The following is a 26,238-nucleotide window of genomic DNA, read 5'->3' as shown; positions in this document are numbered from 1 at the left end:
TCTTGCTCTGTGACTGGTCAAAGGTCATGACTGATGTGGTGGGAAATCCTGAGGAAGAGAGGAGGGCTGAGTTTTACCACCAACCTTGGTCCCAGGAAGCGGTTAGCCGCTACTTCTACTGCAAGGTGAGGGGGTGCATGAAGGTGAGGTTGAAGACATGAAATCTATTCACCCGCAAATTTTCCGATTTCTATCACATACCCACACTGAGGGTCTTAAAGCAGTATATTCCATCAAGGCTTTTTATTCTCTTGCTCTTCTGTACAGATCCAGCAGCGGAGACAAGAACTAGAGCAGGCCCTGGCAGTGCGCAACACTTAAACCCTTCCCCAGCCGAGTGACAGCACAGTTCCCTTCTCCTGTCCTCCTAGCCATGTTCAGCCAGATACCTTTATCCTGTTCAGCTTTTGTTTCTTCTACTGATGTACTGTGCATTATTACCTGCTACAGGTAAGAATGGTCACATATGGCCTATGTTTTGGGTCAATTTTTTTTTTTTTTTACCCTCGTTGGAATCAAGAGCTGACAATTTAAAATCCATCCACTTTTCGGGATTATATGAGACGGCAGTCATGACTGAGTCCTGTTTGAGCATTGTTGAGTCCCATGTCCTGTTGTGGAGTTTTGTCCCAAAAGTACATCTGCCTCACTGGAGCTCGAAGAGAACAAGACAAAAACAAGAAGGCATCGGAAACGCCGGGGACTGCTCTAGGTCTTAGACAGATACCGTGTTGGTGTCGAACCTGCTGCTGGTGTCAGTTTTGAGCCTAGCTGTGCGAGTGCTCTTTTCCAAATGTCACTTCTGAGCCATCAGTCAGAACCAATGGAGTCAGAAAATTCCCTAGTGTAACACATCATCCATGTTAATTATCTGTACAGATCTTAATGGGGGAAATATACTATTTATTTAATTTATTATATGCTATAAAAATAAACCATTTGGTTTTTTGTCCATTAGCAAGAGAGAGATTTTCCACCAAGCAGCTTATAGCACAACAATTCTTGTCTTTGAGGATATAAACCACCATGTCTCCTTGGAGACTCTGCTCGGGCCTTGAAACACACTATTAATATTTACTTGTAGCATTATTATAAAAGGAAAATGAGTCAATATCACTTGGCTATACTTATCGGCACTTATAGCGTATCGCAAAATTCCTTTATCTTGCAGTGTCATTTCATTACGTGTGTTCTGGGTGTTTACTATTAAAAAAATTCAGCATATTACCAATTCTCACCCTAAGCCAGCCTTTTCAGCCAGGATACTTTGTTCCTGAGTATTGACTTGTAATTTCAGTTCTCTCAACTGTGATGCACCAAGGGAAACACATTTTTTTATTACCATGTTTTGCTAGCCTGTTTGTCTGTTTAAAACAAGTCTTTTGGAAGATTTTACCCACTACTTTCTGGATTTGACGCTGGAAGATGTGAGTTTAAGTCTTCGAACACTGTTAATTAATTAAACAAACAGTTCAGTAATTTGAAGTCCCGGTCAAGACCACACCTCCAGTATTGTTTGTTTTCAAGGAAATGTAAAGCAGGGGCAAGCACTCATAACGAAGGAAACTTTTCCCTTTCGCTAATATGTACTTTACGTTAGTTTACGATCCATTAATAATGTTTTAATAAATAGAAGAAGCAGTGTTAAAGGGAATGTTGCCAACTTGATTGACCTAAACGGCAAAAACAACATTTTCCTCTGAAATGTGCAGTTACGCTCTCCTGTCTGTATTCTGGCCTTGAATGTATTGGATTTAATCGCACTAAAAGACGGAACTAGTCTTATACTATGGTAAAATATGCACAGACTCAAAAAGTACTTGATTTGGTAAAGATAACATTAGTATTTGATTCATGAAGAATATTTAAATGTTGGGAAACCTGTCTTGGTGACTTCGTGACGAGGCTAGTTGTTGAGTATATGTTGCGTATTGTGTGTCACGTGAGCGTGTGCATTTCTTTCATGTTTTTTGTGTTTAGATGTAACAATGTAGTGTGGTAAGTCAAAGGCAATAGAGGACAACATCTGCATGGCTATAAATATGTGAAGTTGCAAACTGACTCTGAGCAGCTCCTTCGCTACATGTGGGATCTGGAGCAATTCTGGGACTGTCCTATGTTCCTGAAGGATCAACTGCTTGACCAACATCTCAGCTTCACTCCTGCGTCGTGTCTAGTGGAAAGACACTCTGTACGGACTCACTCTTCACTGAGGACATGAGTACCGCACTCTCACTTTAATGGAAGGACAGAATTTTTTTCGTGAGGTAACAGCCTTTGTTTGTCGTAGAGGAGGATCGCTAGTCTACCTGGCAGCTTTGTTCATTGGGTTTCTGCGTTGAAACCCTTCTCAGCAAACACAACACAGTCTTGTCTTGTTTATTTTCCCCTTTAATGCTTTTGTCAGCCTTTTATTGCTATATCTGCTTTAAAAAGAGCATGCCTTGACTGCAGCCAGTGCCTGATTGGTTGCCATTTCTAACTTTGCAGTTTCAGTATCACGGTACTCATGTAAATGTCGTATTTGGATTTTAAGACCTGAAAAGGTAAAAAGTTTCAGGAAAACCACGAACCCACTGCCAGTTCAAATCACAGGATTTAAAAACCTATGCATGCCGCATGGACGTGTTTTTATATATTTTTTTAAACAGTACAAAGAATATGATTGGAAGCGGAGAAGAAAAACAAGAAAGGTTTCTTGGCTCCTATTGCGATAAGCTGGCCTCAGTTGGAAGGCGATGCTTCTCCTGAGTTTCTCTAAAAGATTTCAAAGCAAAAACTGTAACCTGTTTACCTTCTCTCTTGTTCATCTCTGGAACACTACTGTTACCAGTTTTGGATTTGCAAGGGGAACAATACAGTAGCTTCTTGGATAGAAGTACGTCTCACCTGGATGTTATGAATTTTGGAGAGTATCAGTGTTTTACAGGTCACTGCTCCAACACCAGTGTTGACTGGTGAGTATTTTGTTTGAAATCTGCTGGTTCCTGGAATATTGCTATTTAAGAACTTTCAGTTGAGCCTGAGAGACTAACTGCGTGGTAATGTGTCCTGTTGTTGAGCCCAGAATAAACCCAAAAGTCACCTGTGTGACTCATGGCTGTCTGACTCACGAGGTTATTTTCCTTGTCTAAAAGGCCTATTACCAATGGAATATCCCACCTGTTCAAGGTCCTGGATTTTCCATCACAAGTGATCCTATCTGGGTTGCCAGAGGTGGCTGTGGGTAAAGAAAGTAGTCTTTATTCATCCATCCATAGTCAGGCTCCTTGGAAGAGCAGAGCTGAAGCTGTTCTTATGCTCCACCAGGGTGACACATACAATCAGTGTCCATGATGGCTAGGAGTTTGTTCAAACTCCTCCTCTGTACTGTTTCCACCAGAGAGTCCAGCCCAACTCTTGAGGAGCAAGCCCCACTTCCTCATTAGGTTATTCAGTCTTTTGGCATTGCCCGCAGCAATGCCGTTACCCAGCATACAACTGCATAGAAGACTGATCCACTTCAGCCCACTGGTTGAACATCTACATCAGTGACATGCATACTCCAGAAGACCTCAGCATCCAGAGAAGGTAAAGGAGACTAGTCTTTCTTGAACAGGGCCTCAGTGTTGCTATAGGACTGCTGTCCAAGGCTGTTGTTAATTAACTACATTATTGGGCACTCACATTTAGTGGTCCAGAAAGGTGAAAAACCTGCAGAATTTTTTCCTTCTAGTCACAAACTTCTGTTGATAAACAGGAAACAGGCTGTAGAACAAAATGCAAACTGTTCAGTTGAAAGGTAAGTAGGTAGGACTTTAAAATGAAATTTAGTTTTCTAAATTCTAAGGCTGTTGAGTACTGAAAACCTCTTGCTGGTCATAAAGAAGACGACGTAAAACTCAGTAACAGTTGGACAGCCTATTGTTCCATATATTTTATTTGAGAGTGTAACAATTACCCAGAATTGGACCTGAATTGTTCCTTGAAAATCCTTCTATAATGCAAATATCAAGATATAAAAGGAGCTATCTGAAATAATATGGAAGAGCTCTAGGAGGCGATGAAACTGAACACATCCCTCAAGGCTTACATCAATTTTTCTGTAAATGCTAATCTGATGTCATATTGTAAGGGAAAAGGAGCGGGTGATTGGCCTGCTATGAGCTGAGTTTTCAGAAATCAGAAAAGGGATCATTCATTTCATCATTCCAAAGAAAACTGATCCATGCAGCAGTAAATACTATAGGGAGAAAAACTGATCAGCCAAACAAAATCCTACCCCCATAAACACATTATTTCCATGCAACCATATACAGTGATGGCGCACCAAAGACAATACATCATTCAGAGTGCTTATATAAGGACGCTCCTCACGAAAACACACACACCCACTAATGGATTGTGGGGAGTTGCTTGTCTAAGGCAGTAGAGTTTACACCCACGGGGTTCAGAACACTGAGGAGTCTGTTTCCATCACCCCTTACGTCAGCACCCATAGATGGAAATTTGAAGAGAGCCTCTGAAAATATGACTGCAATGAGAGGAAGAAACAGTTTTTCCCATCTAGGGATACCTGTGTGACCCCACAACAACCGCGTATGCTTGTGGTCCGTGAAAAACTGCACATTTTTGGTGAAATTCTGATTCACCTTCCAACCCCGTCCCCAATTCCAAAACATGAATTATCAAGGTTAAATATTATAACTAAGAAAACATTGTACTACATTTATAGGTTCCGTTATGCTGTAGATTCATAAGCTACTGCCTTGCACTTGAAGGGCCAAAGTATGAAACCCACCTGCTGCTGTACCCTTTAGCAGTGTACCACATGTACGCTAAAATTGCACCAGTAAATTATGCAGCGATATAAATATGTAAATCATTGTAAGTAGCTCAACAGTGTTAGCTGCTTTGGGGAAAGTGTCAAGTTAAATAAATGCCATGTAAATTATTATGCTTTACAACAAGGTAGAAGAGCAGCAAAGTCTTTCATAGCTGGCAAAGTAAACACAGGTGTGTCCTTTAATGGGTGTCACACTCTTATGCTAAGAGAAAGATGCAGTTTTAGCCTAAATGGGAACATCAGTGTTTGAACGCTGTACAAGTGGCAGCTGCAGAGTGATGTCCTACAACATGAGTTAGTACACAGATACGGAGATCCGAATGTCAACTGTAAACAAACAGTCTGAAAACTGAGTTCTTTATTATTGTCTTTTCATCTGGGGAATTTTTTTTGTAAACTCTTAGTATAAGAAAACATAGGTTAAAACCATTTTCTTTCTTTTCTTCAGTCAGTTCATTAGAATTTCCTAACCCTCATGTGACCAAGTGTCTTTCCACTTCCCACTTTGCTGGAACACAGAATTGATCACTGAAGGCCTTCTTTAGTTTAAATGTTGCTGATTTTCCTACGAGCTCTGTACATCTTGAGATCCAGAATTTTTTGTTGACTACAGACCTTCCCAGGATGGGTTTTGTTGCCTGGTTTGTCCAAGATCTCTTCAGTCAAGCAATCCAGAAGGACCTCATATCTAGTACATGTGCAGGCTAGGTGCTATTAGCTTGCTCCTGCTCAAAGAGAGCCATGGCCAGGTGGGAGCGGGATGCTAGTCCTTCCAGGTTGCTAAGTACGCAGCGCTGGTAGATGTCCTCACTGAAGCGGGGGTTACAGGTCCGTCGCACATACTTCTGGACCAAAGCTGGTTCTACAGCCCGGAACACGTGGAGACCAGAATAGCGGACAAAGGTGTCATAGATGTCCATGCTTTCCAGAAGCTCATCATTGTCCAGGATATCAGCAACCATCTTGGTGCGAGCAGCCATATAGTCTGCATTGTAGAAGCAGGCTTCATCAAAAATGTGCCGATCAAAATGGCCGTCACGCAGTGAATTGGAGGTGAAGGAGGAGTCTACAGCTGAAGGTTGCTGGTCACGATACATAATAGATGGGTTGTACTCCTGGAAGTGGATGGGAAAGAAAACTTGCCAGCTGCTAATAGTGTTCATACGGCAGCGGTTGAGGAAGTCACCGTTGACCTCGGTCCAGACACTGGCCATGAAAAAGAGTGTGTCCACTGGATGTTTCTTGGAGATGATGTCCATGAGCTTCACTTGAGAGGGCACCTCCGTCTTCACACTGATCCATGGGATCTTCACATTGTCGTAGCGCTTCTCCACCTCACCTATCATGGACTTCACCCCAGCAAAGATATCAGCTTGGCTGACCCTCTGAGCATCAAACTGGTTGTAGATGAAGAGGAAAGTGAGGAGAACATTGTCGTGGGTATCCAGGGCATTCATCACATATGTGTCCAGGAAGTTCCCGACAAAGTCCTGGTCAGAGGTGGTGACAGGTAGAATGACCTGCACTTGGGTGGCCTCTGTCACATAAGGCATGGGAATGATCTCTATGGCACTGAGGGGGCGGAGCAATTCTACCCGCTTGGCAATGACCTGGCTGTGGCCCTTCTGAGTAAAGGCCTCCAAGGCCAGGTCTAGTGTGTACTCCATGCCACGCATGGGGTCAAAGCGCCGGTAACCACTGAGAAGGCGTTGTTTGCGGAACCTGAGCTGGGGCTGGTAACGCTCATTGAGACGCTCCACCGCCGTCTCAAGCACAGCAGTAACGTCCGCACGGTCCACACCCTTCAGCTCACACTTGGGGGCACCATTAGAACACGAGTACATGTGCTCTTCTGTGAAGTAGTCCCAGTTGATGACCTCAAAGCGCGTCTTTGGCCGGAAGGGAGGGCTGATGCCAATGGGCCACGTGGCACCTGCTTTCCCTTCCGGCGTCAGCTCACTTAAGTCACTGATCTGGACCTGACCAAAGAAAGGAGACTTTTAGAAAAAAGAAGGGGTGGAATGGAGGTTCAGGGTTTCCAAAACCTGGTTCTGGAGAGCAATGAGTATAGATAAGAGCCTCTGCAATATAAACCCATAAATCAAATTTGGATTCTACTGGATTCTCTGGTTCAACTGCAGCTTGAGCAGTCTATAAGGCTATTAGCACTATATTTAAAATGACAAGTTCATTTTAACATCACTTTATATGAGTGTAAACACATAGAACGTATGTACAACAGCAGGTTTTTCAGCTAAACTTTTCCAAAAATAGGGTGTTTCTATGATAAACCTTGTGTACAAACCTTTAAAATATATACTATAAATGTCTACTAATCAAATACGGGCCGTAAACACAGTAGAAGTGAGTTGAATTAAAGTGGGCTCACACTTGTATCCTGTTTGAATGTGTTTACTGCCAGCTGCCCACGTAAACAAGGTTCACATTTGCTCCACAAAGAATGAAAACATTTAAAAATAGGCAAGTAAAGAAAATGTAATTAAAAATAAACTAACTGGAAAATATACCTTCACATGTCTGAGCTCAAATACCCAAAACACAAGTAGCCAGTGTATATAAATGGTGTATCAGGGCAGATGGTAAAGATTAGATTATAACCCCGGTACCTTTCACACTGCAATCAGTAAAGGAAGTATAATCGCTAAATTCAAGCATACATTTGTCTCACCTCTAAAGTACATCCATGTTGCTCTAATTTTATTTTCAAAATAAATATAACAACACTGGGAACTGGACTCTAAATTTGTTTTTAATGTGTTCTCTAGCTCAGCTGGTGTGTGTATTTATAAGCTGCTAGATGATTCATGTCTTGTAGTACTCTAGAGGAAAGTACTTTACCTAAATTACTCTAGTGAAAATATGCAGTTGTATAAATGTGGAAAATGTGGCTTTGCATTTAAAAAAGAATTATAAAGTATTTTTAAAAAGTTTTTAAAAAATTATTTAAAAAAACAGGGGCAGCTACTAGTGTAGTGGTTAGAGCTGCTGCCTTTGGACCCAAAAACAGTTGCAGGTTTGAATCCCACCTCCAGCTGTAGTACCCTTGAGCAAGGTACTTACCCTAAGTTGCTCTAGTAAAATTACCCAGCTCTATAAATGGGTAAATAATTCTAAGTAAATTAACACTGTAAATCACTTTGGAGAAAAGCGTCAGATAAATGGATAAATGTCATAAAGCTCTACTCAGCAACAAAACAATAAGAGTGGTGTAAATCTTGTTCCAAACTGATGGTGAAGACCAGAGTACAGACCTGCAGCTGCTGAATTTGCCTGTAGGTCTGCTCCAGTTCAAACTGACAGAACTGCTTGTGCAGGCGATACATGAGGTCCGGTTCTGGCACAGGGTGCACCGTGAAGGCGTTCTTGAACCGTGGGCTCTCCTCGCGCTCAGGATCGGCATTCTTGCCCAGCTCAAAGTAGTTGTAGGGAATTTCCTATGGAAGCACACGTAAGGGAGGCGTCAACCAGTAATCTAATTTCTAAAGGCTGTTTGGCTCTTGTCTACACAACTGGTACAAATGCAGTTATGGCTTAAATGTAAATGCTAAAATGCTCAAAGTGCAGCTGGGTACTTTATTCCCACCAAGAAGGGCAGTAAGCAGCGCAGTGGTTACATCTGCTCCCTGCAGGTTCAAATCCCACCTCCTATGGCAATACCCTTGAACAAGGTACTTTCCCTGAATGGTTCTTGTTTTTTTTTTTTTTAAAAGAAAAAAAAAAAAAAAAAAAACCCTGGTGTGTAAATTTTACTGAGTATTCATTCCATGTTTATTGTTTTTACTGTGTTAATGACCACTCTAAACCAATAACCAGGGATTGTAATATATGAAAGAAAAATTATCACATAACAGGCAAAAACACCACTGCGCTGAATTTATACATCTGTCACATGGAAAAGGGATCTGTGTATATATATACACACACACACACACACACACACACACACACACACACACACACACACACACACACACACCACCCCCCCCCGTTATTTGCCAAATGGGGGTATATTTAACTGGACATGAAGGATCAGAGGACAGCTTAATATGTAGGTCCAAGAAATACTGTTTATGTATTTGAATTCCTATCTGTATTTCATATTATTTGTAACTGAAAAATCCAACAATCGCATTTTTCACAGGGTAAAAAAAACAAAAGACCCACGAAAGGGTTGTAAAAAGGAACTTTGTGGTAGTGCTCAGAAATTTGAAATTTAGATATTCTTGCAACAGTCCTGATGAATGAGAGATTTATTTGCAGTTTGTACATGGAAAATATTTTGTAATTGACTTGTATCTGGCCAAGGACAACAGTCCTGTATGGCTGAGCCAAAGTACATGTTATTTTCGTCACCTTCAGCACACTTCAGGGACTGTAATGTGTAGGAGATCCCATAACACGCTTCCCTGAAACAGAGGTGTGGTTAAATTACTCAAAATTATGCTGCATTCAGTATACTAATAAAAGAGCTCCAGAATAAATTTAATTAAAATTTAAACACTATAACACAGAAAATAGAGGAGTGGGGGGACACCATTTCACTAACCGAGTTGTGAAAAATAAGCTATTTGTAAACCCTAAATAGCAACGTTAAATACAGTCATTCGCTGTTTAGCTGAAAGGCTACAGTGACTCTCCTGATGGAAATCATTTTCTTCTCAAAGCTTCTAGTAGCTGTGATGCTTGTAATGTTTCATAAACATTTGATAAATTCAGTGCACGAATGAGGAAAGGCCTCAAGCCAGACTGCATAAACATGGTGCCCGCAAGGGTAATAATGCAGATGTGAATGTGGTGAGGTGTTACCTGGTGCACCTCCACACAGCTTATACCCAGGTAATCTATGATGCAGCGGCCGAGCCACTCGTCGGGCCTCACGCTGAGGATGTCGTTGCGGCAGGAGTCCAGGTGGGGCTGTAGGCGGGCCAGCAGGCTCCGAGAGAGCAGGTAGCCGTAACCGCTGTGGCAGTACCGCGCCCGCTCATCACCACCGATGAACTCCTCTGCCCGGCCCATGTAGAGGTCCTGCCCGGCACTCAGGTGATCCACCAGTCGAGTGAGCCTCTCTGCCTGGGTGTACGTGTCATCCTGGACTAGATAGAACCAGTCGTAGTCGGCACCGTGGTGCTGATGCAAATAGCGAACCGTCTCATACATAAGCCAGACGGGTCGGTCGTCGCCATGCGCCACCACCGTCATGCCGTGGGGCAGCTTGGTGCTGCGTAGGCCCGTGAAGAAGAAGGTGCGGTGAAAGTAGTGCGCCACGGTGCGGTTGACCGCCACCGCCAGCGTGTTGAGGGAGCTACGTGATGTCAGCACGCTCACCAGGAGGCGCTCGCGTATACCGAGCTCCGTATTGATGTAGCGGGTCCTGAGCGAGAAAGGAAGGCGTTTAAGAAATATTTCAACATTGTTTCTTTCCCATAAAAGAAAACATGTTGGATTGGATACAGTACTTCCGGAGGGAAAAATGTGCATTATGTATTAGTTCAAGGAAAACTGCCCTACATCTTGGCATGTTAAGGTCATTTCGACACAGATTCCTGAGAAAAAACAGCAACGCAACAGTGGAATCTCTCAGAATCCTATCACGTAATACAGTAACAGTCTTCTGCCTAGGTGTACTCAAACTTTTCACTGGTATTGTCGTTGGATAAAATGAACGCAACTAAAAGCTCATCGGAAACACAAAGTATTTAACACAGGGGTCCAGTGCTGTAAACTATTTTTTTAGGACATACACACCTTGTACCTACACAGTGCTTGGAAAAAGAATTTGCCTCTTTCCAATTTTTTCTTTTTTTTTTTTTTTAAATTTTTACAAATTTAACTAATTGACCTATTTAACGTCTATATGTCCAATAAAAGGAGTGCTACTCTAGGGGAATTTTAAAGCACAGTTTCAATTTATACACTGAAGCCGTATGTTCAGATCTTGACAACGCACAACTGTGTATGTACTGCGCACTCGTCATTCAGGAAGAACTGAAAACTGGCACTTCTCAAAAGACACCAACTCACAGTATAAAAATATAAAAATACAGCACAAATAAGTCTACAGAGACAAATGGACTGGAGGGGTTAGTAAAATGCAGTAAAAAGCAGCTGGTAATACAGCGGTTAGAGCTGATGCCTTCCACTCCAATGGTTGCAGGTTCGATCCCCATAGCCGGCTATAGTTCCAAACAAGGTACACACGCACACACACACACATTTTCAGAACCGCTCGTCCCATACGGGGTCACGGAGCCTACCTGGTAACACAGGGCGTAAAGCCGGAGGGGGAGGGGACACACCCAGGACGGGACGCCAGTCCGCTGCAAGGCACCCCAAGCGGGACTTGAACCCCAGACACACCGGAAAGCAGGACTGTGGTCCAACCCACTGCGTCACCGCACCCCCGCAGGCAAACAAGGTACTTACTTTGAATTCTGTAGCGAAAAGCTACCCAGCTATATAAGTATGTAAATAATTGTAACCTTAACATTACAAGTTGTTCTAGCATAATGGTCAGAACTGCTGCCTTTGGGTCCAAAGGTTACAGGTTTGATCCTCCCCTCTGCCTCTAGTACCCTTAAGCAAGGTACTTACCCTAAATTACCCACATGGATAAATTGTAATCTTGTAATAATGGTAACCAGAACATTGTAAGTCACTTTAGAGAAAAGCATCAGCTAAATAAACAAATGTAAAAAAAAAAAAATATTTCAAATTTGCAGCATTCTGATACAAGGTGCTGGAGCAAAAAAAAAACTGGAGTAATACATCAAACTAACTGTGGAAAAAAAAAAAAAAAAAAAAAGGGAGGAACTAGAAACTAAACAATGTGTCTCTGATCGGCATATGCGCATGGATGCAAAAATGAAACAGAACTGAAATTATAAACAGGGAATTGATTTCAGCATTTGCTCTCTCACACACACACACACACACACACACACACACACACACATTTTCAGAACCGCTTGTCCCATAAGGGGTCACGGGGAACCAGAGCCAACCCGGTAACACAGGGCGGAAGGCCGGAGGGGAAGGGGACAAACCCAGGACGGGACGCCAGTCCGTCGCAAGGCACCCCAGGCGGGACTCGAACCCCAGACCCACCGGAGAGTAGGACTGTGGTCCAACCCACTGCGCCACCGCACCCCCGTCTCCATTTGCTCACACAGACACAGTGAACTACTTTCCTTAGTCACCCACTTCATAAGGTCTCAATACTTCAGGTCCCTCGTCTTTTACTCTCACCTCTGAGACAAGAGCGGAAGAATCAGTACCTCGTCACTAACTTACGGTGAAATGTCTGAGTTTGCGGGGGGGGGTTTCTCGATTACGTTGTGTGCTGAAACTCAACGTATTGTAGTTTCCACCAAAATTCTTCTAAGAACCCCATGTAATTAACCTGGGAAGTGTTATATTTGCTGTGCAACAACACGTTGGACTGACAACCAGGCCCACCTGAGCACTTTGTTGTGCTGCTTGTTTGGGTCTTTCTGGTAGGGTATGATGCGTGGTTGGAAGTCCTCGTTTCCAGCAAGCCCTGCGTGGTCACTCTGCAGGTCTCCTCCCTGTCCAGCCGGGAAGAGCCCCATGTTGCCCAGTTCATCGGTGCACGGTTCCTTGGGGTCACCCTGGGACCAGGACACTGTGAAAAGGCTGAGGCTGCATCCCAGGGAGAGCCCCAGGAACAAGGGCAGCGCTGGCCGGAGGAGGGCCAACAAAGACGAGACGCGCATGGCTCACCCTCGGACAGCGTTTCCCATCAGACCTTGTCTGGAAAGGACAGGATGCGCACGATACCCTACGGTCGGCGCTGTCCGTGTCCCATCGCGGGCACGATTCACCAGCACCAAGGCTTGTGTCCATCAGCGTGAAGTTCAGAGCACAGATCAGGACGGGATTGTGCCGTGGAAGGCCCGCAATGCCACATCAGGTCCCGTCAGCATCCAGGGCGACATCCGGTCCAGGGTGCGGCGGAGCGCACGTGAGAGAGCGGCCGCCTGCTTGTTGCCATGGCAACACACGGCGAGGCGCTTCCTCAGAAATGTCGAAAAGAAACGTTAGTTTTGCCACTACGGAGGCACATGGCTTTTCAAGACGCGATTCTAAAGATGTCAGTCAAGTTTTCATAAAAATGTGCACCTGGCTTCCCCAAACGGAGCAGAGATGTATCGGAAATTAACTGAACACGTATTTCTCACGGACACGAACGTCGATGGAGCTCGTGTCGGGTGCCTGGCTCTTTTACGTTGGACAACTGGGTTTACCTTGTCCTTTGTTTGTGGTGACACGCCGGTAGTTTCTGCCACACCCGACAAACTGGAAATTACTCGTTAAAAGTAAAATCTTCTCGCAGGTCAACACAATTGAATTTCCAAACAAATAAAAGTATCCGATTAAAAATAAAAAACCAGCCTGCCCAGAAGGAACCGCCGGCTGTGAATCCGTATTTGTGGCGTTTCCTCGGTGGCTTTAAAAAGTATCCCGAGTAGCGGCCTTATTTCCTGACGAAGACGTAGACACGTCCACTCCGTACGAGCGATCTAAGCAACGAGCTTTTCAGCTACCTGTGGACGTCTGCTGTGCGTCAGGGTGATCCGCTCGGGGGAAACAGCGTACGTGCAACATTGGTTCCACTAGTCAAACTGTTCACGTTGTAAGCAATATTTTCCTTCCGCGGCTTGGAAACACCCATTGTCTTAAATTGTTCAAGTGAATATTGTCCAATTGTACCAACTGGTAAATACCCGCAAGTTGCTTTGGAGAAAAGTGTCAGCTAAATGAATAAATAGGGATGTAAAACACTAAGTCATAGGTTCTCCGGCCAGACACGAAACCAGACTACGTTTCCCAGTAGCCCATAGGAAAAGGGTGGAGCCCGATTCCTTCCAGCCAATGACCAAATAAGGTTTGACGTGTTATTGGTCAGAGAGTCGGTGCTAGCGACACGTGAGGCTGTGTGGTGCGTACACTCGCAAAGGTAAGTCTCTGAAGTGAACTTTGTAGGGCTACCATTAGTATCCTGAAACAAATAAGATGCCTTTGACGCTGTAGCAGTTGTGTTACTGGGCTGACAACGCGTAGTTATGTTCTTGTTCATAGAAGCGCTGCGCGTGTCACGGGTGTGCGCATGTGTATCAGCTCGCGGGTCGGCGGCTCGCGCTAGAGCGCTGAGAGACCCGCGTCAGAGTCCCATAAAGGGTCATGATACAGTCAGTGTGACACCGACCGGGTCCGTCGTCTTCGCTCGATTCTCCACACCACAAAAACGGGATTTTTTAAATTTCCTTTTTTTTAAAAAAATAAAAATAAATAAAACCACGTTCTTCCCTCTTGCCTCAGTAGTTGCACTTGGCCGGAATGACGACTAGTGTTGAAAAGCTTATAAATTAGGAGTTGAGATACGTTGAAAAACGCCTCAGTCTATCTTGGACTTCCTTAATTATATGAGCTATGCCATGCCATGGTTGACAAAAAAACTGGGTTTTTACATTATTATTACTGTTACTATTATTTATTTAGCTGGCAGCTTTGTCCCAGTTCACTTTCAACGTTACTAACGTCTGTAACGTCTTTAAAATTATTCACATTTTTGTGCTGAAGGGGACTTATAGCGGTTCAGAGCAAGAACCTTGATCAGAACCATTGCGATTATTACAGTAATAATTAAAATGAAGCCATACTTTTGTGTGTTTTAAATTAATTATAAATAGAACATTTTTGAGTTATTCATATCTGGGTTTTTAAATTTTATTTTATTTAATAACTTTGACATGATAGTAATCTTGTTACATATGAAAATAAAGTGTTTCTTTCAACACCTGTCAATAATTGTACTCTCCAATGTCACGAAATTTTTAAATAAAGTGAATTTTTTAAATAATTTGGACCTCATTTTGCAAAATAACCAACCACTCAAGAGCAAAAATGACTAATTCTCATGATTCCAGAGTTGGAAGATTTCCCAATATTTACGACACTTCCTTAACAAAACTGCATTTGTAATAAAATACACACACACACATTTTCAGAACCGCTTAATATTTTTTTATTATTGTTGAAAGTCTTATAAAGACTTATGATAGTAAATCATTTGGAAAATTTAAATAATTTTTAACATTTTGTGCTCTGTTCCTAACTTTCCACAAAAACCAAAGCAAGTGGATTAACTCAGGATTGACTCAGTGACACGCACATACATATTTTTAATAGTAATATTGTCTCATATTTGAGGTCCGGTGAAGCACAGGAAAATATATGTAAATAAAGCACATGAGTTAATAAATGGGTAAATAATTGTAAGTACCTTAACATTGTACGTTGCTTTGGAGAAAAGCATCAGCTAAGTGAATAAATGTATTGATGAATGGTTTAATCAAAATTGATCAGTCCTCCAGAGTGTTTCCGTTATTAAATTGTCCCTTCTCTTCCATCACACCCATCTTTGATCATTTTCTGAAGGTTTAATTTACATTTATTCATTTAGCTGACGTTCTTCTCTAAATCACCTTAAAAGGTTAAATTGCTTATTATTTGGCCCTTTAAACAACTGGATAATTTTAATGGCATAACTTAAAGTAAGTATGTTGCTCAAGGATACTACAGCCAGAAGTAGGAATTGAACCTGCAACTTTTGGGTGGAAAGGTAGCAGCTCTAACCACTACGTTACTAACTGAGAGTTTGCTCTTTCATTTTCCAAGTGGTACATCTTGAGATGTTGACCCTTTGCCAATTCAGATTTTAAATGATATGCATATAATAAGAAGACTAGTGCATATCTCATTAAATTTGACTGCAGGTGCACGGGAGAACTTTTAATATAAGGGTCAGATTCGGATTATTTTATTTGCAATTACACTGTAAGAACTCATCCCAAAATCCCCCCTTGCTCCCTTAGTTTGCTCTCTTGCATAATGTTATTGCATTTAGGATATGCCGTCTGATCTGGCCAAGAAGAAGGCAGCAAAGAAGAAGGAGGCAGCTAAGGTGCGTCAGCGAGCCAAGAAGCAGGATGAGGTGAATGGAGAGAACGATAAGCCAGACACCCTGGAGAATTTGCCGGAACACAATGGTGAGACAAGGGAGAATTGCAATTCACCATGTCACTCGGGGGACCTTTGTTATTCTTGGGGGAAGCTAAATGAGGTCTGAGGATTAATAACGCATGGGTACGTTCTTGGATTATTTATTTATGCATACTGTAAATATAGATGATTAGAAGAAAACGATCGTTAGAGAAGGATGTCATGACCGGAAAGATTGAAGGAACAAGGAGAAGAGGAAGACCCGCAATGAGTTGGCTTGATACGTTGACAACAGCTTTGCAGGAGACACTGGAAGAGCTCACCAAACTAGCACAAAACCAATTTCTTTTTACCTCTTTAATTCATCAAGTAACCATGACTCGAACCCGAGTCGTTGGCATTTAACTATAGGTGATAGATTTTTAGTATTGGTTCATGAAGATGGTAATTAGAGTTAGCATAAGCAATCTTTTGACAGGCCAGTTTCACCTTCCAGCTTTGAGAAACAGCAGTGAGCCTTCTTCGTTCATTCAAGATGAATTTTACATATCATTTTAGACACGGATTGTATGCCTCCACTGTACAGTGCCGCACCATACATTGTTTTATAGATATGTCATCCCTTATTTGAAATTTTTACAGCATAACACCAATGAAATGTCCTCAAGAGCACAGCATGTCGTTGTAGGTGTTATTTGCTGAGTCGTACTTTTAAATCCCCTGTGCGTTCTTTTTGGCTACAATAGGGGTGGCTAGTCTTTCCAAAGAGCTTGACGAGTTTGAACTGAAGAAGACCGAGGCACGGGCTGTGACAGGTGTCCTGGCCTCCCACCCCAACAGCACAGATGTACACATCAGCAGCCTGTCCTTAACCTTCCATGGCCAAGAGCTGCTCAGCGACACCAGCCTGGAGCTCAACTCGGGGCGCCGCTATGGTCTTATCGGCCTCAACGGCACAGGTAGCTATGAGCAAAGTATGTGGGAAGGGACCTGTTATTAAAAAAAAAAAATATCCACCTGAACTGAAGGCACATCTGGACTGTCTTATTTGTAATGTGCCGATTTTCAGTATGAATTATACAGGTGGTCCCCGATTTATGATGGTTCGACTTACGATTTTTTCGACTTTACAATGGTGAGCTGGCGATAGACATTCAGTAGAAACCGTACTTCGAATTTAGATTTTTTTCCCGGGTTAGCGATATGCGATGTGATCCTCTCTCAAGATACTGGGCAGCAGCAGCGATCTAGATCTCCTAGTCTGTCACGCAGGGTGTGTATTAGGTGTATTAAATGCATTTTCGACTTATGATATTTTCGACTTACAATGGGTTTCGCAGAACATGACCCCATCATAAATCGGGGACCCACCTATATTGTATTTATCCCGAGTATTTCCAAGGCCCCAGTCAGTGACAAAAATCTCTGTTTCTCCACATCCTTGGTGGAGACAGTGATAAATGTTTATAGATAACGCAAAAACATTACCTTTTCAGTGCATTCAATTGTCTCAGGCTACTGTTCTGTAGTCAGTGTTATATAATCATTATGTAACAAAAAGACAGTAATAGTAAATTCTTGAGGGAAAAACACTTAAAATCTGTGAGTTGACACAGATTTATATTTTTTATTTTGATTATGCAAATGAAAGTTCCAATAGCTAGAACAGTGCTCAATAAAGTGTTTCGATAACATTTTGAAGAGTTTAAGAGGACCTTGTTTTCAACTGTGTGCCAAATAGATTAAAAAAACAAAACCATACTTTTGTCAAGCATTCATTTCTGCTTGGGTGTGTTGTCACCTTTTAGGAGAAGCAGTAGTTTGTTTGCTTTTTAGCCAAATACTGTAGATCTGTGAAGTAGGAACTCTCTTCTCTCTTTTCTTGGTTTTTCTGTGTGACTGCTATGTGAATTTAGGTATTGAGCAGTCATGGTAGTGTGGTTTTTCAACATGCTGTCTCTTTAATGTTAAAAGGTGCTCTTGAATATATCTTCTGCCAGGCAAGTCCATGCTACTCTCTGCCATCAGTTGTCGTGAGGTACCTGTCCCAGAGCACATTGACATTTACCACCTGACGCGGGAGATGGAGCCCAGTGGTAAGACGGCCCTGCAGTGCGTAATGGAGGTGGACAGGGAGAGGATCGAGCTAGAGAAGGAGGCAGAGCGCCTTGCTCACGAGGACTGTGAGTATGTGCTGCACATGTGCGCAGTAGAGCTCCTGTACCCTTGCTCTAGAAGGTTGAAGTCCACTTTTTTCAACACTTCTCTGTGCAATTGCTGACAGTATCATTTCTGAGAGAAAATGCAAAGTCTTTCTAAAATTCTTGTTTGGATTCTTTTTTTTAAAGTCCTTTTAGTTCAGGAAACCAATTATTTAGCTGATGACAATGTAGAATAAAAACTTATATAAATTCTGACCTGCCTGGATGAGGTATGGAGACCAGAGTTTTCTCTATTTTGGCAAGTGGTTACGGATGGATGGATCGATGGATGGATGGACAATCACCCCTTATTTTATAGTTATTTAGTTAACATGGTAATTCACATTTACATTACATTCAGCACACTCAGCTGAGTGAATCCTTGTGATGTGGCATTGCGAAGTCCAGATTTCTGACCTTTTCTCATTCCTCAACCTCTGCAGCTGAGTGTGAGAAACTGATGGAACTGTACGAGCGGCTGGAGGAACTTGATGCCGACAAGGCCGAGGTCCGTGCCTCCCGCATCCTCTATGGCCTTGGCTTCACACCTGCCATGCAGCGCAAGAAGCTGAAGGACTTCAGTGGTGGTTGGCGGATGCGCGTTTCCCTGGCTCGGTGAGAACGTCATTGATCAAGTCGAACCAGCTATGAAATGTAGCATCAACGCTTTTGAAAGACCTTAAAATACATTTATTGTAACTTTGTCTGGTTGTTCAAGCTTCGTTCTGTCTTCTGTGACAAGGAAAGCACATGAAGTATGTAGGTTCTACACAGATCTCAGACCTTTATACCTAATTATAAATGAAGGCTTTTGAAGAAATGAAAAAATGTGCTTCTAATGATACCCTGCAGATGAGTCTTGGGACATGGATTGAGCAAAGCTCCTCAGAAATTATTTTAATGCTTATAAACATTTTACAGAAACTGAACAGTTGTAGATTGTTTAGTCACTTTCTGTTGGATCATTCTCTTGCGTGCTGCTGAAGACTTCTTCCTTTCCTTTGCAACAGAGCTCTGTTCATCAAGCCATTCATGCTGCTTCTTGATGAGCCCACAAACCACCTTGACCTGGATGCCTGTGTATGGCTCGAGGAGGAGCTGAAAACGTGAGCCTCTCCTATCTTTCTGTGGTGGGGCTTCCATTTGGCTTCTTTGGGAGCTGAGGCAAAGATCTAGGGTGCTGCACAAAAATATATTGATCTGAGCTGGAAAATGTGAACACCAACAGCCTGCCTGGACCTTACTTGAGATATGGTTACCTAATTAAAAGGTGTAAGTCCTAGTGAAACCCTTTCATTGTGGATAATGATAGCAGCCTTCTTAACAATCATTAGATGCCAAGTTAATGGGTACTCATGATCATTACAACATTCCAGGTCACTGACAAAAACTGTGCATCAGGAGAACAACTTTAATGTAATTGTGGTGCAACACGCCAAGGTCTTCTGTGGGTGGAACCTAAAGTGAACACTTCCATACCACTTAGTTTAAATATCTGTATCTCCATTACCCTCCTAAAAGGTTTAAGAGAATTCTGGTCCTGATCTCCCACTCGCAAGATTTCCTTAATGGCGTGTGCACCAACATCATCCATCTACACCAGAAGAAGCTAAAGTACTACACAGTGAGTATTTGAGACTGTGAGGCAAAGATCTAGGGTGCTGCACAAAAATATATTGATCTGAGCTGAAAAATATGAACACCAGCAGCCAGTCTGGACCTCAGCTGAGATGTGGTTACCTAACTAAAAGGTGTAAGTCCTAGTGAAACCCTTTCATTGTGGATAATGATAGCAGCCATTTTAACAATCATTAGATCCCAAATTAATGGACACTCATGATCTGAAAGAACTGAAAGATATTTGACACAATCACTGAGCGCAGGATCAGTTTCGGTTCCATACGTCCATCCTTCGGTCACGTGAGTGGACTAGCTGCTGTCAAACTGTGATGCATTGTCGGTGTTTATTTTCTTGAAGATTACGCTAGTGGGAAAGCTGACGCTGTAAAACTCTTGCAGAGGACAGGCTTACCTCGGATAGCAAGGTTTTCAACAGATACCGGAAAGAAGTCACTTGAATGATCTAAAAGCTTGAAGTAATTTTGAACACGTAACCATTTTTAATTGCATTTTTAGATGCGCGACTATGCTTTCGTGGCAGCAAGTGCCCGGTTTCAATTACAGTTGCTTTAGCGGCCTTGTGAATTTGCCGTAGGGCAACTACGACCAGTATGTGAAAACCAGGCAGGAGCTTGAAGAGAATCAAATGAAGAGATACAATTGGGAGCGAGACCAGATTGTACATATGAAGGTGAGTGTTGCCACCTTTTGGACGGTGAACAGAAATAGCAATACAGAAATTGTACATTAATTTTCTGTTACTGAGGTGTTAATGGTTACTGGGGTTCACATGAAATGGTAAATAAATAATTAAAAGTAGCAATTAATTTATTTGGTTGTTCACCTTTTGGTTGGTTCACTTTTTGACAGCCTCTCTGTTTTATCTCTGCATAGTGCTGCATGTTTCATTAGAGCAGCTCAGACAAAGGGTGTAGCAGGAGTTCCTTTGTACCACCAACATTGACACGGTGTGTGTCCTTAACCACCCTGCTACCTTCTTTCTCTTCCTCCTGTTCTTATGTGCCCTGCAGAACTATATTGCACGGTTTGGCCATGGCTCCGCTAAGCTGGCCCGACAGGCACAGAGTAAAGAGAAGACCCTTCAGAAGATGGTTGCATCAGGGTTGACTGAGCGAGTAGTGAATGACAAGGCAAGCTTATTATTCTTTTAATTTAACTTTTGAAAAAATTGTTGCTAATTGTTGTATAGTGACATAGCAGACAGCGTTCATGCCTCATAGCACCTGATGCCTGCATTCCAATCCAGCTTCGTCCGTGTTGAGTTTGCTCTTCTCCGCCTCTTTTTGTAGGTTTCCTCCAAGTTTCATTTTACTGTCAAAATATGGGACTGTATTGTTCTAAACCACTGATAATATCCTAATCTCACTTGACAGCATTAAGAATTTAATCTCATTTTGAAAGCAGCAGCCATTACAGGCTAAATTGAATGCTTTGTTGGGTTTTGGGCATGTTCCTTTCTCGTGGACATGGATCGGTTTCAGAAAAAAGGCTGAAACTGATACTAGTCCTAGTTTTCCCAGTTTATGGCGATAGTGTTGTATATAGTTTTTTAATTTCATGCTCATCATAGTTTGTCAGACAATTTTTATCTAACCCTCTGGGAATACATTTTAGCTGTATTGCTGTGGGAATGTGCTTCTGGGAAACAAAGGCAATGAATGGAGAAGTTATGTGGTAAAAGTTGTGGAGTTAAGGCAATTGATGTAGAGGTGCTACTTATGATGTTCTCTTTTCCACTTGTAGACGCTGTCATTTTATTTTCCTCCCTGTGGGAAGATTCCTCCTCCTGTTATTATGGTCCAGAATGTCAGCTTCAGATACTCAGATAATACGGTAAGTGCCTACACTGGCATTGAAATATTAGTCCTGGTGGCAAAGGTGGGATTGAAACAGCATTTCTCCTAGAAGTCCCAATGCTTGTGTTTCACCCCTTTAGGAGGTAAATAAAATAAGTGATTCAGTCTCTCTTTTAAGCCATATATATACAAAAAACTGGAGTTTGGAATTGACTTGGATACACGAGTCGCCCTGGTGGGTCCTAATGGAGCTGGAAAATCAACCCTTCTGAAGCTCCTCATGGGTGAGGTAAACGGAACATTCTGGTCTTTCAGATCACTGTGCTCTGTGGTGATTTTAATGTCTATATGAAATTCCTAGCGCAGACAGATGCTAGAGCATGATTTGTTAAAATCTCTCCTGATATTTTTTTTTTAATCCCTTTGCCCAACGGCTACTTCAGCTTCTGCCCACAGATGGCATGATCAGGAAGCACTCCCATGTGAAAATTGGCAGATATCACCAGGTAATGTTTACCATGGTACCCAGCACCTGTTGGGTGATGGTGTTCACCCAACCTGTTTTAACCAGCATGGCAAAAAATCAGAAATGAAGCTGAATATTATCCGTCATACAAATATTACACTGTCCCCCCGCTAGAAGTTGACGGATTGCAAATTCTTGGGTCAACTGGATACATTCCAAGTTTGTGTTGATTTTGTTTTCTCATTTGTTGTCTTCCTTGGTGACCTTCCTACTAGTATAGGAAGTACTTTTTGTCTCTGTCAGTGCAGTAAGCTTGAAGCACTAATTTTGAGGATTGTGCAGCACCTAACAGAGCAGTTGAATCTGGACATGTCACCCTTGGACTACATGATGAAGTGCTACCCAGAGATCAAGGAGAAGGAAGAGATGCGGAAGATCATTGGCCGCTATGGGCTTACTGGAAAACAGCAGGTGGGCTCCTTGGGGACCAAAACCCAGGAGTTTCTGCCTCATCTCAACAGATGTTGCATGAACACCACTATGCAGTGTTGCAGTGCTGTCTCCTACAAATAATATTTTGTGCCAAGGAAAGTTCAATGTCCGATTTTTGTGCCAGAGTTGTGATGATGGCATCATGCTCAAGCATTGTGGTTGTACAGATGGATGGGTTGTTCCTTGCTTGTATTTTCTATCCTTTCACCATCAGGACAGTCCTCTGTAGACTCCAGCAGCATGTCTTACATGAACTTACATAAATGAACTTGGCATCAGGAAAACTCAGCAGGTTCCTTGAACAGCCTTGATTGGAACTTTGTGAAAATGAAGATTCAGGAGAGAAGTATTAGACAGAACGCCACCTGCTCCCTCTAGTCAGTCAGACAAGGTGTGCGAACCCATGTCATGCTGTTTCTTTAGATTCGTTGCGTTCCATCAAGATTCAGGAAACTCAAGCCCACTCGCCACCACGATTTCTAGGAGGAGGATCCTAACATTGCCTGCTGTTTTTCAGGTGAGCCCCATCAGGAACCTCTCAGATGGTCAGAAGTGTCGGGTGTGCTTCGCCTGGCTCGCCTGGCAGTGCCCCCATATGCTCTTCCTCGACGAGCCCACCAATCACCTGGACATCGAGACCATTGACGCACTTGCTGAGGCCATCAATGAATTTGAGGGTGGCATGATGCTGGTCAGCCACGACTTCAGGCTCATCCAGCAGGTATGGTTACCCATTGTACTAGTCACTTTGTGTGCTTATGTTCTTCTATCCTGGCTGTATAAGAGGTTTTCCAAATTATCGTCAGCCATAGTACTAACATTATTTACCGCTACGGTGTGATTTTGTAACTATTTCTCAGTCTTGATTCTGGGAATAGTTGTTTCATGTATTTAGGATTTCAGCCCATCTATTGTGGAAGAATAGTAAGGGCTCTTGGAACCACTGAAGTAAAATATTTTATTAACACAATTGAGATTCAGCCAAAGCCAACCCCCCCCCCCCCCCCCGCAAAGAGGATAGACCCACCTTCATGGTTGGGGATCATGAACCAATCAGGTTTCAGATAAAGGAAAAAACATGAGAACTAGAACATACAATATCAGCCCAAACAAAGATACACAGAGGAATGATTTTGGGCTGGACAAAGAGTTGATTCCAGGGGTGTTTTGGCACCGCTGCCCATAAAAGTAGCTGGTAAGACTAATAATACAGAACAAGTCAGGACGCTTCAAAGGAAATGTTTTGTCTAGCTCACCAGAGTTTCAGCCAAGATGAACTTTCCAGCGCCTTCCACACCCTTCTTTACTGTATATTGTAATCGTGTTGATACAGAATTAACGTCTTAATGTAGTTTTCAATATATGCAATTACACACACACACACACACACACTGGCTGATGCCACTTATGCAATTACAGAAGCAAAGTACAGGTTTGATGAGCACCTGTAAATATTTTTTGTTGACTGGAACCACAAAAATATCTATAACTGTAATTCAACAGATACAGCCTTGTTTCAGTAATGTTCCAGTTGATACAGCTGGACAAGCGCTACACACTACAGCTAAAAGTGACAAAAACTAGCTTTGAAATAATTTTTTGCTGAGAAAAAAAAGGAGAATGTGTGCAGCTCTTTTTCTGCATTAGTTCTGTGTGTTTTCTGTTTTCCTGTTGTAGGTGGCACATGAAATATGGGTGTGTGAGAAGCAGACCATCACCAAATGGAATGGAGACATCTTGGCATACAAGGAGCACTTAAAGTCCAAGTTTGACAAACAGACACATGATGTTTAAAGACCATCATATCAGACTACCATCTTTGCCCTCAAACACCAGCGGCACATTGCTGTGCACATTACCGTGGTCTTCTGAATTGTTTTACTCCTGCTTGCATGCTGAAATGTGCACAATCATTGCTGTGACTGTCTTGAAGCTCAGGAAAAATTTTGATTGTCAGGTAAATGTCAAAAGTTGAAATTGGCTGTTTTGTCCAGTTTTATTTCCTCTACAAATCTGGCTTCTATATCTCAGGAAGAATTATTATATTACATTGAACAGTAATGCCATGGTGTTTTCTCCTAACAAAGAAGGGCATAGCTGATTAATGTCAAATGACACTGAAATTGTGCTTGTGTGTAAGAGTACAGAACGACAGAACTGCTGTAGGGTGTATGTATGTGTATGCAGGTACGGTTGACCCTTGCCTGGCTACCTTGGTAAACTTGGTAAACATCTTTAATGGACTTGATGGTAATAATTATTTCATTATAAGCTGTTGCTCATCCCTAATATACCTTCTTTGGAGACCTTTAGATTTCAAGTTGACATCCCGCTGCAGTACCTGCTACCCCAGGTGATGCGTAGATTGACACGTCTTCCTCTGGTCCGAGGAAGTTTTTGATACAACATACAAGAAACTTCAGATCTTACTATGCGGCCACATATGATTTTTTTTTTTTTTGTCCCAAGAGGTCAGAGACTTCTTGCTGTAGGCCACATCACCGACTGTGAGGACACATTGATGAATGAAAGCGGAATGCTCTCCAAACCTTTTTGTCCAATAAATGGTTTGATTGTCACTGTCGCTTTTTTTCTAGTTAAGCCATCAGTACTTTTGTCTGGGTCTTTATAAAGTAGAAGGCTGGTTTCACACACAGCCAACCTTAAAATCTTCACTGGGAAAGCTCTGAAATGGACCTTAATCGTCCCTCGTTAGGGAGGTTCAAAACCAAAAGGAAAGTTTGGTCCAGAATACTTAAAGTACTCTCTCTGGTACTACACTGGGGGTGCCAGTCTTGACGGTGACCCCTCAAAAAGGCCGAGAAGATGCTCCCTCCTCCATAGCGGTACCTGATCATTCGGGCTTATTAGTTATTGACTTGTCTCGGGTGGGGTGTCCCCCTAGGTTCAGTTCGTCAGGGCCGGGGGAAGAGTCCCATCTGACAGCTGTGGAGGATGGAGATTTTTGTTTAGAAAAGCTGTTTGAATAATTGATTTTAATTTGTAGATTTTATAGTATTTTAGAATTTAAAAATGTCTTATCTTTACAGGTGTGTTGTATGAACGCTTAATATTTTTATAGTTTTTATTGACGGCGCAAGATCACAATGTGAGTGTTTTGACATGGCTGCCTGAGTACTTTACGTGTTGGTGTGGTACACGTGTTTTAAACCTTGTATTTAAATCACTTCTTGGTGAAGGGTTTCAAAATCCTATGTTCCTTTTGTCAAAATGGATATCTATAATTGTTGTTAAATTCCGATGCTTATTACTCTTTCTATTAGTGAAATAAGATGTTTGGGGAAGTGAGTAATGCTCTGTCATGGTTATGTTGAGAGATGTTTTTCTAATGAAATGTAAGGATGTTTTGTGTTTGTGAGTTGTGATGTGGAATGTTGGAATTTTTTGTTTTTGTTCTTGTGGTATTGAATAAAGTAGAGAATTAAAAATAAATAAAAATAAGAGGGTGACCGTGCTTGCCAGCAAGAAAAAAAAGGTTGGAGGCGGCGCTAAGGAGGCTGGGAAGGCTGGCTTGAGGTAAAGGTCCTTGGACCTTTTTGTTTTTGTTTTTTGCCTGTCTACCTCATGGACACCACCCAGATGTTGGAGGTTGCATCTTGTTTTTACAGAAATCTTTTTAAAATCAGGGAAACGGACCCGGTAACGGAAAGTTTTTTTAGATAATTTGATGTCGTGGGTTCCCAAGGATGCCCTTGGCAGCTTAGAGAGCTCCGTCACTTTGTTCGAGCTGTCGGAGGCGCTTGGTAAATTGAA

The 26,238-nt window shown here is 42.4% G+C and overlaps 3 protein-coding genes across 10 annotated transcripts in view; 2 read left to right on the top strand and 1 right to left on the bottom strand.

Moving 5' to 3' along the window:
* The window catches only part of LOC108942101 (SWI/SNF-related matrix-associated actin-dependent regulator of chromatin subfamily D member 3-like), a 40,887-nt gene extending 37,785 nt beyond the window's left edge, over positions 1-3,102 (top strand). For all 3 annotated transcript variants that reach the window (XM_018765196.2, XM_018765195.2, XM_018765194.2), the window contains 2 exons: positions 24-125; positions 268-3,102. In XM_018765196.2, coding sequence (XP_018620712.2) covers positions 24-125; positions 268-321 — 156 coding nt within the window. In that variant the 3' untranslated portion in view covers positions 322-3,102. The remainder of the gene's footprint in view (positions 1-23; positions 126-267) is intronic.
* A 711-nt stretch (positions 3,103-3,813) lies between these two features.
* On the bottom strand, positions 3,814-13,443 carry LOC108942333 (chondroitin sulfate glucuronyltransferase-like). The gene is made up of 5 exons (XM_018765621.2): positions 12,587-13,443; positions 12,302-12,474; positions 9,653-10,217; positions 8,098-8,280; positions 3,814-6,804 (listed from the first exon to the last, which is right to left on the bottom strand). The coding sequence occupies exons 1-5, from the start codon at positions 12,707-12,709 to the stop codon at positions 5,530-5,532; spliced, it is 2,319 nt and encodes a 772-aa protein (XP_018621137.2). The 5' UTR covers positions 12,710-13,443; the 3' UTR covers positions 3,814-5,529.
* A 342-nt stretch (positions 13,444-13,785) lies between these two features.
* LOC108942334 (ATP-binding cassette sub-family F member 2-like) lies at positions 13,786-25,849 on the top strand. Of its 6 annotated transcripts, none has more exons than XR_001966701.2 (15): positions 13,786-13,823; positions 15,774-15,915; positions 16,615-16,827; positions 17,869-18,051; positions 18,513-18,684; positions 19,080-19,175; positions 19,591-19,693; positions 20,285-20,380; positions 20,721-20,840; positions 21,454-21,543; positions 21,685-21,790; positions 21,950-22,012; positions 22,315-22,443; positions 22,679-22,855; positions 22,982-23,059. XR_001966701.2 is itself a non-coding variant. In XM_018765622.2 (15 exons), exons 2-15 carry the CDS (start codon positions 15,777-15,779, stop codon positions 24,256-24,258), a joined length of 1,893 nt encoding a protein of 630 aa, XP_018621138.1. In that variant the 5' UTR covers positions 13,786-13,823; positions 15,774-15,776; the 3' UTR covers positions 24,259-25,849. The 6 variants fall into 6 exon arrangements, 5 of the variants coding, with proteins under 5 accessions (XP_018621138.1, XP_018621139.1, XP_018621140.1 ...); XM_018765622.2 differs by lacking the exon at positions 22,679-22,855 and adding an exon at positions 24,142-25,849 and having other exon boundaries at positions 22,253-22,443; positions 22,982-23,185; XM_018765623.2 differs by lacking the exon at positions 22,679-22,855 and adding an exon at positions 24,142-25,849 and having other exon boundaries at positions 21,685-21,795; positions 22,982-23,185.
* Positions 25,850-26,238: the final 389 nt, after the last annotated feature.

The sequence above is a fragment of the Scleropages formosus genome, chromosome 5 (assembly GCF_900964775.1).
Source record: "Scleropages formosus chromosome 5, fSclFor1.1, whole genome shotgun sequence".
Taxonomy (NCBI): domain Eukaryota; kingdom Metazoa; phylum Chordata; class Actinopteri; order Osteoglossiformes; family Osteoglossidae; genus Scleropages; species Scleropages formosus.
Note: the sequence above shows the minus strand (reverse complement) of the source record. Positions and strands in the feature narration are given on the sequence as shown.

Excerpts from the sequence above, each read along its gene's own strand:
- LOC108942333 (XM_018765621.2), bottom strand. The coding sequence starts at position 12,709 with ATGGACACAAGCCTTGGTGCTGGTGAATCGTGCCCGCGATGGGACACG. Across the intron at positions 8,281-9,652 it reads GCTGTGTGGAGGTGCACCAG|GAAATTCCCTACAACTACTT; the intron begins GTAACACCTCAC and ends GTGCTTCCATAG. Across the intron at positions 6,805-8,097 it reads GGCAAATTCAGCAGCTGCAG|GTCCAGATCAGTGACTTAAG; the intron begins GTCTGTACTCTG and ends TTCTTTGGTCAG.
- LOC108942334 (XM_018765622.2), top strand. The coding sequence starts at position 15,777 with ATGCCGTCTGATCTGGCCAAGAAGAAGGCAGCAAAGAAGAAGGAGGCA. Across the intron at positions 20,381-20,720 it reads ACCAGATTGTACATATGAAG|AACTATATTGCACGGTTTGG; the intron begins GTGAGTGTTGCC and ends TGTGCCCTGCAG. Across the intron at positions 21,791-21,949 it reads CCTTCTGAAGCTCCTCATGG|CTTCTGCCCACAGATGGCAT; the intron begins GTGAGGTAAACG and ends CGGCTACTTCAG.